Source organism: Opisthorchis viverrini, assembly GCF_000715545.1.
Source record: "Opisthorchis viverrini unplaced genomic scaffold opera_v5_155, whole genome shotgun sequence".
In the NCBI taxonomy this organism is placed as follows: domain Eukaryota; kingdom Metazoa; phylum Platyhelminthes; class Trematoda; order Opisthorchiida; family Opisthorchiidae; genus Opisthorchis; species Opisthorchis viverrini.
In genome coordinates this window covers 193,197-207,057 of record NW_008751811.1, presented here as the reverse complement: position 1 = coordinate 207,057, position 13,861 = coordinate 193,197, and the positions used below count along the sequence as shown (strand labels likewise).

General features: G+C 47.1%; 1 protein-coding gene across 1 annotated transcript; it reads left to right on the top strand.

The window, feature by feature from the left end:
* Positions 1–5,494: 5,494 nt before the first annotated feature.
* Positions 5,495–13,861, top strand: T265_14189 (hypothetical protein; the record flags this gene model as incomplete). The annotated part of the gene is made up of 7 exons (XM_009172450.1): positions 5,495–5,549; positions 5,585–5,703; positions 5,738–5,809; positions 9,741–9,862; positions 10,494–10,575; positions 13,012–13,248; positions 13,296–13,861. The coding sequence occupies 7 exons, from the start codon at positions 5,495–5,497 to the stop codon at positions 13,851–13,853; spliced, it is 1,245 nt and encodes a 414-aa protein (XP_009170714.1).

Below are 13,861 nucleotides of genomic sequence, written 5' to 3'. Positions count from 1 at the left end.
TTTGGAATACAGATCCGCCGCCATCCTACATTGCTTACATTCGTAAATGTACGGATTGGGCGTGTTATCCCAAACAGACGATTTACTTTTCGCATCAGGAGCCCGAAACTTGTGCGGTGTGCTCCGGATGCAGTTCAATACAAGCTGGCAAAATTGCTAAAAATTCGCTTGAGCGAAACGCCAAAGGCGTCGTGTATGTATTGCAGTCGATGTACGATATATCATGTCCGCTAGTCGAACAATAGGAAGGATGTGGCTATTCGCCTGCTTTAGGATATAAAACGAACGATAGTATAAACATTCGGCATTATAATACTGACTTGGGCTACTAAAAGATGGTTGCTGGTTTTTTAAGGAATTACACCGATGGAGATCGACAAACGACAGGGATGAAGCGCCAAACCCTTCGGTATCCCTGCTGATGAAACACTTTACTTGGAGAACGCCACACTTATGCAAACATGTACCGGACGTTTCACAAAGTACCCGCAGAAACACTGATGCAGTTGGCCGCCGGTACCTCAGGACATCAGCAATCGAAGCAAAATACAATGCATGATGGCCCCGAATGATCCCGTAAGTTCACAGAAATGACATGGACATCTAGCCCTCGGTTCGGTTCCCCGGTACGGTTTCCCCGTGCATGTGACAGGTTTGACGACCATCTGTCCTACTTTCCAGAACGTTGTCCGGCGCCAGACGGTAGACCGTACTCTTCCACGTGCGCCGTTGGATCGTCTGCATGTACGAATTCCACAACTTTAGACAGGATAGAGGGTGCTGCGAGCCAGTGTCTGAGAGTGGTGAACAGAACGCCTCTTGTAGGCGTCTTCTGCACTGTTTCGTTATCTACTAGCCCTTGAGACAACCAAAGGCCGTCCAGAGCCATGTTGGCAAATTGCTCGAATGGTAGCGCAGACAGACGAAGCACTCATAAATTGGACCGGACGCGCGGACAGTAACAAGATCACCTGGCAATGACGAATCCCCCCGGAGTGACCTACTATTCTACAAAGTCCTGACTGAATCAAGTCATTCATACGTACGGACCATAGGTCATGTAAAAATGGAAGTCCGTCGACCTATTCTCGGTAAGATCCTCCCCAGCTGGCGTTTTCAACAGAAGCACCCAGGGGGCATATAAAGTGATATAAGCGTCCAAGCTGGGTCAAAAGTGCACGTACGGGACATGGTATCTAGAGTGTATGCAGTGAAAACATTCTGGAAATTGGAGAGCCTTTTTGACATCACAGTGGCAAGCAGCGTTCAGCAGACTGAATCGTGATTGGCTGTTGGGTCCAGGCCTTCGAATAATGGGAGCACTTGACGCTGGGCTGGCAAGAAGCCCGGTCTTATGACCCAGCACTTATGGCCCTAGGTTTTTTGCCATCACAGCGCTGCACCAGACGGAAATTGGACACTGACCCTTACTTTCTCAACTCCGCTTCCGAAAACCGCCCCACCCAACGAATAGCACTATTACTATAACTTCGATTTTTCATTTTTGTGACCTTTGAGGAATTCATGAAAGGCTCCGTAGAATTTTAATAACAAATGTAATGTTTTACGTGTACTACAACAGCTTTTTCAAGCGCTTGTTCCAGTTGCGCTCCGTCTTTGCCTAAGGTGTCACATTTTTCAATGTAAGCCCGGGGACTTGTTTTCTTCATGCATGTGATGTGAGTGTTGTTGACACAGATCTTTGATACACACACAGTGACCATGTGCAACTATACGTTTAGAAACGAGGTATTTATCGCACGGGTGCAGTTTGTACGCGGGGAAACAACGAGCAATTTTGAGTGAGGTATTGGCATCAGCACCACCCAACTGTAGATCATGGCCGAGGTTTCATAGACCCTCGGTGTATGAAGCGTGAGCCTGTGGTTGGCTGAACCGATCATCTCGAGTATTCAAAAGCATGCCCTTTTTCGTTCATATCAGTGGATATCAGTTAGATTCACGTTAAGTAGCATCTTGGGGTGACAGGGTCTTTCCCTAACCAACATGTGTTCACTGCCTCATGCTTTTCAAACTATGAATGGGATGATGCACTGGTCGGTTAACGTCTCTAGGACAAATGATTCGGATGCCTTAAGTTCGCTGCTTACGTCACTGACGCTTGTCGTATATTCCAGCACCTCCAGCCTATAAATACGGACGAGTACGTTCTTTTTTATGGAAGACGGAATTCTACCCCTGTTAGACATTGGAGTCTCCGGTGAACACTGTATCATTTCACTACCCGATCTCATCACCTCGTCATCATGGACAACATAACATCAATGTTCAGCACCGAGTTTTTGCCGCTGTACGGCCACAATTTATTTATGGTTAAGGAAGAGAATAAAGGTGGATGGGGAAGAAACTTAGTTCCAGCATACTACAATAATCTCGAGCTGTCTACACCTCCATACATTTGCAGCGCCTTCAACCGTGCGCAATGGAGACTACGCGGATGCTATCCTAGAAAGCGAGTCGCATCGGCAACACCCAGACTTCTAGTCGCCTTCATGCCCCTCTGCTAGGTTAAACGTTGGCCACCTGTCAGCTTGCGCCAATCCGAATCGTGCAGGGGGAAGAGCACTGTTCGGCAATCGATTATTCGGTATGCACAATACAGGGCCTAACCAAAGCAGCTTCTGGTGCTGTACAAATACTTCGATGGAAGTCCCATTTCACAGCCGAAGGCCCGCTTTCTACTTAATTCTCTACGTATTCACTGACAGCAATAGCTATGGTTATGAGGTAGCGGTTGCTGAAGCCGTGAAGATGCCTCATTTTGACTGCTCGCACCGCCTATGCCTCACGGCTGTGCAACAAAATAGCCCGTACTGTAGCCTTTTACACACCGGTGTTCCATTGCCCCACTTGTGAAACATTGGGTTGAGAGGCCTAAGTTTATCAACTGGTGACATGCTGACAGCGGCATCAACAGCCACTGTGCTGGCACCAGAATCGATTTACACGAATGCGAAAGGATCGTGTGTATGAGCTAATTGTGGGCGCCGTCTTTATAGTTGGCAGATTCCGAAAACCTTCGGCATCTCCAGACATTCGATCATCAGTGCCTTCGCAGCATATCGTCCGTTCGCTGGCTACAACTTACTCTTCACTAAATTCCGCACAATAGAGTGCCTGGTAATACCTCAGAATTACCAGAGTACAGGTACGGCAGTGAAGCATCGGTGTTGAACACTGATGTCATGCTGTCGATGGTGATGGTGATGATGATGATGATGACCAGAGTAGCAGATCAATTAAACCTGGCTAGATTTTGTGTAGCGCATGCCCAATCACCGTCTACTATTTTCCACTCGAACTCTTTTTTGGCGGAAAGTTCTTGCGTGACAGACCATGAAGTGGCAACGCGCACTGAGGGTGTTTCCTATCAGACTGAACGCAGTTGGATCTTTGCGCCTTCCACGTTATTCTCTTTTCACATGGTTAAAAGTAGTACTTAATCGGTTTGTCACTTCCTAATCAAACTCCCTGGGTAAGGTTTGTCCATCGTATGCTCAACCCTTGTTGGGTGAGGATGTTAGGTCAACTTCACCGGTTGTGTCTTGTCCATTCAATCCTGAATCGTGCTTATCTCAGAGCCGATCTAAGGGGTTAGCACTGGATTCTTGATTGTCTTCATCGAGCTATCATGTTTTCAAACGTAGTTCCCGCCTGTGCTTTTCGCTCTTCATCAGTATGTTTTCTTCCACTAGTGTTATACTAGTTATGCAATACCGCCTCCATCACCGGTATCATTGTTAATCATTACTATATTGGATTCGGGACTTGGTAGGGGATTAGGCCGGATTAGGGGCGAGATAGCCCAGTGGTTAGATCATGAATTTACTGAGCAGAAGGCCCTTGTTTCGAACTCGACTTCTGCATCTCGACTTATGTCTGAGCTTGGGCAGTGTTGAAGCATCCCAATCCTCATGCTTCCTTCGGGTGGCATGACAGCTAGACACTTAAAGGGTGTCACAGCTGAACGGGTTTGATTTATTTAGCGGATTGGGCTTACTATGGATAGCGATCTCAGTCGCTTTGGTATTTGGCGCCCCAGATTGGGACTCCAAAACGGAGCACATCCTTAGTTGCTTACACTGATAGGCGGCCCAAATGCACAGCGTTGCACATGCATCCACGCTACTGGCCATCGTGCATAACTATCCCTGTCGGTCGCACCATTACCATGGGATTAAACGGTCCAGCTTTAGCACCCTTTCGGTGCCTAACTGCCATGCAGTGAAGCATCAGTGGCAGCACTGATGTTGCTGTCTTTGATGATGATGATGAGCTGCCATGCCACTCGAAGGTTGCACGAGGGCTGGGATACTGCCAGGTTGCCCAAGCCTAGACAGGGGAGTCGAGAGGCAGAGGTCGGGTTCGAACCACGGACCTTCCGGTCAGTAAATCCGCGCTCTAACCGCTTAGGCCATCTCGCCCCCCAAATCGCTCAGCTGCAGCACCTTTTCGGGGCCTAGCTGCGATGCCACACGAAGGAAGCACGAGGGCTGGGATACTGCCAGGTTGCCGAAGCCTAGACAGGAGAAATCGAGAGGCAGAGGTCGGGTTTCAACCACGAACCCTCCGGTCACAAATTCGCGCTCTAGCCACTTGGTCCATCTCACCTTGGATTAACAGTTCAAGGATAACACTTTCAGTTTCACGTCTCCTTGCCCACACTACCTTCACCACCATTGGGTGGAATTTAGGTAGCTGAAGCGACTGTACAACATGTACGTGCTTCTTAGGTGTTGCTCTTCGTATACAGCCTGTAGGTCCTTCGTAGTTGATGTAGTTCGTTGTTCTCCGCAGACGCACCGGAACGCTTGTGCCCCAATGATGCGCTGTAGCGAGTGTTAACTGTGATTATTTCATCGAGTACGCAGACGGGAACACGTATCTGGGTTCGGGTCCACAGGATCCTTTTGATCAATCTTTCCGTAGAAAACAGCGAGGAGCAACCAGCCCCTACCTTGCTGTGTGAAACGGTGGCACTTTAAGTAGTGTTTATCAACAGAGTCATCTTTAAGATTTAGCGATTTCAATTAATGACAGTAGCATTATAGACCACAAAAGATCGCCATTTCTGGCATCGTTCCCTATTCCTTCGATATTGTTCGCACACATGATGCTGAAGGAATCAGTTCAGTTGCTGTTATAGGCTGTGGACCTTTGGTGAACTTGCCATCATTCAGGAGGGTCATGTGACGATTGGAACTTGAATGCTATGTTACTAAATCTCGGTTTTTCCTTCGGGTCTTGACAATTGGCTCTTCAATCTGAATACTTCTGTGCATCTTATGACTGAAATAGTACAACTTGTAGCATCTAGTCCCTAGCTGTCGCTGCATTTACCGTGCCTTTTGTACCTGTCGACCAATGGTCAGCCAACGAACTGGCTATGGTGCACAATAAGTGTCACCTGTAAAATGCCTTTTCTTCACGGCTTTTGCGTTTTACTTGAGTCATAGTTTTTTTCTCTTTATTCATGCAGATAAGTAACAGAACAATGTTTGACAAACGCCAGGATATTTTCTTCCCAGGTATGTTGTATCGGATTCCCACAAGACCTTCTTAGGCGACTCTATTGTGCAGAAGGATGACAGACATAGATGTGGGCCGTTCACACACATATCGGGTGGCCAAATAAGAGCCAGTTGCATGGGGCGCACCAAGCGGTGTACCTCAGATGGTGTGGTAATGTTGATTCTCGCAAATTTTATTCTCCTAGACCGTAGTAGAGCTCGTGCCACTGAAAACCCCGGGTGTTGTCCCATATGCCGGTGCAATTGTTCTGGCCAAGGTTGGTGAAATTTATTTACATTTTTCCGATCATCCGTGTTTTGTCATAAACAATCCAGTAACAGAGCTGTTCCTTCTACATCCACATAGCTTACGATGTATAAAGTACCGTCTTTACGTGGCCTTCCCTCTCTAGAACTGTCCAACCTGTCACCCGCTTTCCCCGTTAACGGAGTTTTAGATAGAACTTTCTAAATTCCCATTGCGATGAAAACCGACTCCTTCAGCCCCAACAGAAACCACTTGTGCAACTCATGATTCGAACAAAAACCTCGCGTACTTGCTTGGTTTCGTGCAGAAGTTCCTAGTTTTGTTACATCTACCAAATGATGTCGCAACACATGCATGTAAACTGATACTTGTGCATGAACTGTGAATATTTAAAACCCGCTCATGTGCAAAACTAGCACCGGTTGCAAAACTGTATCGATCCCAGTTTGTGCTTCATTTGCATGAACTCCGAGATATCGCGCAACAGAAGTCTCCGTGTTCAGTAAAATACGGTCAATGAGCTATTATTTTAGTTCATATACTGATGTACATGACTGGTGTCACCAAACCAACCAGATGGATCATGATAGACGGGAAATTTGGCTGTGACTAGCCCACAAACATTTTATTTCGTTTGCCACCAACTCATATGGGGTGAAATTATCAGGAACTAAGGATGTTGCAGAAGAGTATTGTGCAAAGGACCAGCCGGATATGTCGCTGATATAAATTCGCTACCCATAAAGGATGTCTCAACCCCATCGATGACAGGAAAAAGTTCGAAACAGCTCTACATCCAGTTCAACGTCCTGTTGGTTGTTAAATATTTCGAGTGTTCTGCTGATTTTATAGTCCGTGCAGCATAACTGCCCCTCTGTGAGCTCCAGGGATCGAGCGCACTATTTGCTGATCTAATAGTCTCGAAGTATTGTTGTACAACACTGAAATGAAGACCCCTTATTTCTGTTGAAGTAAAATGAAGACAAAAAGCTTTTCTCTGTTGAATGTTAAGGAAATCGACTAGCATTTTTGGTCGTCTTAAAAGCTGATTACGGCTTCTCGATGACAGTTGATGGAGATGGGGAATACACAGTAGAGCGGTATGCCACAAAAGGATTATTTACACAGAAATGAACTGAGGAACATGCTAGAAACCACGTCATAGCGACTGCCCTCTCTAGAGCGACAGATTTGGCTCGCCCAAGGGGTGAGCACTCCCGTGGAATGAGTATTGTGTTGCCTGGAAACTATGCTTGCATTCTGCTTAAGCCACAAATACTTTTCGCAAAATAAGTATGGGGCCAAGTGATACTGCTTGATGAAGCTAAAATGTCAAAATCATGATTTTAGAAGACGGAATGACAAAAAAAGAAAGTGACTTCAGTTCATTGTAGTGTAGCTGTTTTTACCCCGCTCATCTTATGTTCGGCACTCTTTCTGGAAATCTAAGTTCTGGTTGTGGGTGGTACTCATTGTGGCTGGAGTGAAGCAAAACTACTTTATAAATAATCCAGCAAGTCTGCAACTGTGTCAACGTGTGATTCACTTAAAGGACACCGTTCATCATCATCGACGACAGCATAACATCAATTCCGAACACTGATGCTTCGCTGCCGTACAACCCTGATTTATTTGGAAGGCCTTACTCTGGAACTAAAAGAATAAAAGTGGATGGGGAAGGGACTTAGTGCTAGCTTACCACGATCATTCCGAGGTGCATACACCTCCAGACACTCATTCAATCAATCTGGTTAGAAACTGACAATACGAACGCCATTGACATCGGTTAGCAGCCATATCCTGCAGCGCTCCAACCAGGCGTAGTGGGGATGATACGGTCCCCATCCTGGTAGGCGAGTAGCACTAACAGCACCACAACGTTTCGTAATCTCTCATACTCCTCTGCCAGGTCAAGGGTTGGCCATCTCTCTGCTTCCGTCACTCCGTGTTAGCCACGTAAAACAGCACTCTCTTCGGTAAAGGGTTCGGCATACGCAATACATGGCCTATCAAACGCAGCTTCTGGTGCTGGGCACACAATGGAAGTCCCGTTGTACAATCGAGAACGCACTTTATGATAGCCTCGCTAGGGATTCCCCGACGCCAATCTGCACGGGCTATGGTCCTGAGACAACAGTTGTCGAACATTCGAAGACATCTCATTTCCGCTACTCGAGCAGGCCAAGTCTCACGGTCATGCAACAAAACAGCCGTACTGTAGTTTGATACACACGTCCCTTGAGATTCAGGGATATACTGCTTTGCCGCCATAGGTGTCTCAAATTAGCCAGCGCGATTCGAACCTTGCATATTTATGTATTGTCTTCATTTGTTACACTTCAGTCAGAACTACTACAACTTCCAAGATACGTAAAACGCTCCACAACATCGATTGCATATCCCTGGATTGCGAGTAGCCTGTTCGGCGATGATGTCGTCGGTCGGAAGGTTTTTGTCGCAGGCTGTTTGAACACCAGGGCTTTGAAGACCGTGCAGCGTTTGTCTCATTATTTCATTGATCACGGAATTTAAAATGGACGGAATGAGTGGGTATCCCTGACGGACAGCACTTTGGGTACGGGAGGTTTTGGAGAGCTTCCTGTGTACTTTTATACATCCGGAAGTCTGATACTACAAATACCTTATTATGTTTACAATGTTCCGGGCCATTCCTTGATGCACAAGCGTATGAAGGAGAACAGATAGGTAGACTTAGTCGAATGTGCCTTGGGATTCCAGGAGCACTAAAAATTGTGAGTCGTTTTTATGCATGACGTTCTATCTTCTGAAGTACTGTGAATATGTGGTCATTGCCGAAATCCCGGTCTCGAGTCTGTTTCACGAGCCACCATAGGGCAACGATGCACAAGTAGAACCATTTATGTCGTTACAACCGGGGTCAAGTTGATCCCCCGGTAGTTACCACACTCTATACGAACTCCTTTTTTTGAAAATGGGCACAATATCCGACTCTCTCCAATTGTCTGGGGCAGTCTCCCTTTCCAAAATGCCAGTAAACGGATCAGACAAGCGCTGACTGAAGACTCCATCCCCATCTTCGAGCAATGCAAGTGGAATTCGATTCTTGATAGTTTCCCCCATAGGCGATTTCCGAGAGCCGGTCGCGTGGATCAACTGAAATAATCCTTAGTTATTCACGGCTTTTTGGGCCTCTTCCATTTCCTCAGCCTTCAGAGTCCACCAGACTTCACGGTTACTTTCACTTGACGCTTGATTGTTCGTCGTACCAAATTATGTTAGGGACTGGCGGAGATAGTTCTTCGAGACCTAAGCAGTGCCACTGTTTGGTCTGATATTTAGCGTTTGAGTGGGTCTGGTCGTGCCATGCCATGAGCAAAACTCTCAGCACTGTGCAAAGAGTTGTTGATGCCGTCTCAGTATGTATTCACGTTTGCTGGGGAGCAGTTGGAAGCGACTCCAGGGGACGATTCTGGTAAATTCGTCTGACATCCGGATCTGCGAATCTCTCAATTTCCGAGCAATCGGTTCTCCTTACGCGGCCCTGAAAACGAAGGAGGGTGCGAATCCGGTTAAGTCCGTGGTCGGAATCCACAAATGTGTTCCAAGACCACTGGCACTTAGTTGTTGATCCGCGCCGTAGGTAACTGATGACAGTGTGACCAATTCGAGTTCATAGCCGTCCCGCCGTTGGAGGGCACCGTGTGGCCAGACGACTTCGGCTGGCAGTACATAAAAACGGCCTGCGGTCAGCACACAACTGGCGCGAGCTTTTACCACTCTCCGCACGTACTGAGTTTATTTCCCATTGACCACCTAATTTAGTTTTATTTGCGGCAAGCCTGCTCACTTGTGCATTCAGATCTCCGGCAACCACCACGATATCTGAGTTTTTTACTCACCGCAACATGACACGATGAACAAAAATCCATTAACTTCCCGCTTGTGAGACACCTTCACAGACGTTGCCGCATAGAGACGACTATCAACGGGTATCCAGTCAAGCAAGCATTTTTCCGCCCGGTGATTTAGAACGACATCAACCCCTGTGCATCCCGCCGCAGCATCTTCTGGACCATCAGAGGTATGTAGCCGGAAGCGAGTGGAGACTCATGGGCTCAGTGTGTTTGCATATTGAATTCGTGTTTCTGAGGCACAGCACACATCAATGTCAATCGAGTTCAGTGTGGGATCATGGGAAGCTTGTTGACTTGCTTGCTTCAGAGTGCGGACATTGAGGGCGGCCAGATAAACTGGCGTCTAGGCCTGAAGATTGATTTGATGATCTCGGAAGATGTCGGCGCCATTTGACGAGCAGATGCTGCATGCAAAACCGATGCAAGACGAACGGAGTGATCAGTCCTAAGTGCTGCGCCTACAAAGGGAGAATTAATAATGGGGTGGGAATAGGGGGAAGAAAAAGGTTGTGAAAGAGAAAGAAGGGAGGCGTCAATAGTAGCCTGTTTTTGCTTACCCGCCTTGCTGTATGCAGCGAGTAAGGCGATCCGGCCGATGTTACCACACGACGGCAGATGTGGCATGAGTCTATTGTTAGACGTAGGTATCATTGTTGTACATGGGCTGGAATACTGCCAGTGCACCCACACTTGGACAGGAGGACGATTAAATTCCTCAACCAAAGCCTTTGGCTCCTAAGCCTAATCGCAGGGCAGCGGTGTTTGGTTGGAGATGCAAGTGCATTTCACTTTTTCCAGAACGAGTTGCCACAATGTTCCAACCCCCACTGTGGAGGACCAGGAGGCTGTGTTCGTCAGACCTGTAACCATTGACCACCCTGTGAGTGTCGCGGTGACATTCTCCAGTATAGCTCAATGGATGGCTCAGGTGCGCAAACCGTCACACCACTGTAAGGTCCAATCTCTTCGTGACGTCAGAGGTATCAGTAAATGTTAAAAAGCAAGAATGAACATAGCGCAAAGTATTGTTTTCGACTAAGTTCTGTCGCATCTTGATCGGTTCGGATGTTACGACCTCGAGCAAGTGAAATTGACTGGTAAATGATACTGTCCCATTTCTCCAGTCCGGCGTCTGTGGTGATAGCCTATGGGATTCAGCAAATGTAACGTAAACAGCAATGATTTATGCGCGTGGTTGTTGTGCACCAATTACCGAACTTGTTACAATCACTTGTCATTCGTTTTCGCGATTTCAGTTAATGGCCGAATCTCTTAGTAGCTCTCCAGTTTTATTTGTTTATCAGGCGGTAGTGGATCTGTCCACCATGCAGTTAGCTCGCTAGCATTTTGTCACCATGCAATCAGACATTGTAAATGGTTGGGCAACGAAGCGTCTACCAGCTAACTGGCAATGCTCGGCAAACAGATGAACTGGATCCTGGCCAAAAGCATTCGAGCTGTCCATGTTCCCACACATCACCGTCTTTCTAGTTTTCCTGATTGCTTGTTGGTCAGAAATAAGTGCGGAGCGATCGCGACACTGCTAATTGTACTCGCTTTTACTCTCCTCGCCCTTCTCGCCTTCACCCTCTCCACCTCACATCCAGCAACATTCGCACTTGGAATTTCAGCACAATAAACGTGTTAGGAGTTTGGATGATGCTCCTTTTAAATTATTTGGCGTAACGTAATGAGCGAGTAGATAAGTCCATCCACTGATGATGTGTTTTTGGGCACTCTGAAGGGTCAGCCGCTGTAGGATCGGGCGAATAGAAACTTTTTCACATTTTATAGGATAGGATTGGAAATGCGGATAGGCTTCCAAAGTTATTTTGAGGTAAGAGTGGCAGGAAATATTAGTAAATGGTATTGGCATGACAACCGATCCAAATAAGCTGGAATAAAAGGGATACTCAAAACCACCAGCCTGTCTCCACACTGTTTTTAGTCGACACATCCCTCTAAGGTGAGTGCCCATGGTACAACGACCACACAAGCTTTTTTCATCCCCGAAAACAATCATAAAGGGGCATGACACGAGGTGTGAGATTTAAATGAATATACTGTTTTCAAGTCGCGGAAAGCGAGCACGTGAGAGTGAATCAGTAGCCAGTCGCGTCGGGGTCAATTAATTATTTTTCAATCATTCCCGGTGATATTACTCAGCGGATCCGTGGTAGTTTCATTTTCACCTGTGCCATGCAAACTGAGACTTAACAGACGGGTATAAAAGAGACTACGAAGAGTTTAGGTGGCTTGGTACCGTCCGCTTCCCAGGATGGAATCCTTGTGCTCTCTCTGTGCTTGATGTCAGTGGCATTCATGCTGTCATTTTCTTTCCAGATTTTCTGATTGAGCGCTTGCAGTTGTAGGCACCTCGGGCTGCTTGTTATAGGCTAGCACCAGTTGCCTCATTCTCCTTTTCAATGTAAAGCTTTAAATATTATCATATAAACTTCGTGTTTTTACGGCACTGTCCACAATGATGCTGTCTCTGATGGTGGTGATTGTTGATGACGAGAGGTAATTATCTTACTATAATCCTCACAGTCTGTCAGTCTCCGTTCTATTCTTATCTACTGTCTAGTGTTGCAATCATTTGGTTTTGTTGATGGTTGTCACCAATAGTCGTTATGTTTCTCGTTGATTGATCACACAAGATGTCGATGGGGTGACGAACCCTTTTGTTGGGGATCTTAGTGAGTTACAGCTTTGTTTCGTCATCACCGAGCGTCCCTTGCAAACTGAATGTCGTAATTCTTTTAGACGGCCGGTGAGAAGTGGCACGAATCCAGGGAGGGTAAAACCTGATGTTTTGCGATGGCTTTTTACTTTTGTCTTCGCGTAGTTTCACACCGTTTACGGAAAAGCCGGTGTGGGAACCTGGATGAGTTCTTCCGTCTCTCTAAATCCTTATCTGTTGCCAGTTTACTTGTTACTCCAAGTAGGCATATCAATCACAAAAGAGTAGCGTTCAGCTGTAGGACCCTTTCGGTGCCTAACAACCATGCCAACGGAAGGAGGTACGAGAACTAGGATACTGCCAGGTTTCCCAAGTCTAGACAGGAGCAGTCGAGATGCTGGGGTTGGGTTCCAACCTTGGACCATCCGGTACGCAAGCTGGAGCCCTAATCCATGAGCTATCCCAAGCTCTGTATTTGAGTCGTGTATTATTAGCACTTTCCATGGCATTTCAACTAGCTACTTTCGTAATGTACAACATCCCTGCCACACTAACTTGACTTTGCTTGCGTGTGCTGCTACTGTTTGCAGTCTTTGACAGCTATTATTCAATGCTATGAGCGTACTCCCCCAGGTAGGGGGCGAGATGGCTCAGTGGTTAGAGCGCGAATTTACTGATCGGGGGGTCCGTGGTTCGAACCTCACCTCTGCATCTCGACTTCCCCTGTCTAGGCTTGGGCAACCTGGCAGTACCCCAGCCCTCGTGCTTGCTTCGGGTGGCATGTCAGCTAGGCACCGAAAGGGTGTTACAGCTGAACGATTATTCTCCCAGGTGATTTCCCTAGAACCATCCTGTCTTCTTGTCATTCAAGTTTGTTCGACTGGCGCTCATACCGATATTTATTGCTTATTCTTCAGGTTTCCAGTCTTTCTCGTCGTATAGTACGATGCGATGTCGTGGCAGTCGGGAATATTCCTCTTGCTGGTCCGTTTCGTGGCATGCTTCGTAGGGAGGACATCAGAGCTACCCAGCGAGACCAAGCCGAACCTGCTCAATGCTATCGACCAGGCGACTTGATTCGGGCCAGGGTAATCAATCTTTTGGGTCCCGGTTCCACACCAGAGTCTACTTTTCTGTCCGGGGAAAATGTTTCATCTGCGGCTGCTACCACATTGTTGGCTGCACGAGCCGTATCCGTTTCAGTGGGCGCCACCGCAGATATATCAGGTGGATTGGCATCTAATGCGGTCTGTCTCTTATCCACCGCAGAACCCGACTTAGGTGTAGTACTCGGGCTAGGACGAGCTCCAGACACGGACTTCGCTGAACTCCTTGGTAGCACGAGTGGCTGCCCTTTAATTCCGGTCAGCTGGACGGAAATGCTTTGTCCACACACCCTCAGTCGTTTCCCGCGAAAAGTTGCGCGTGTGTCGGACGAACTGCTAACACAACTTGTTAAAACTGAAATTGAATAGTATGTCTG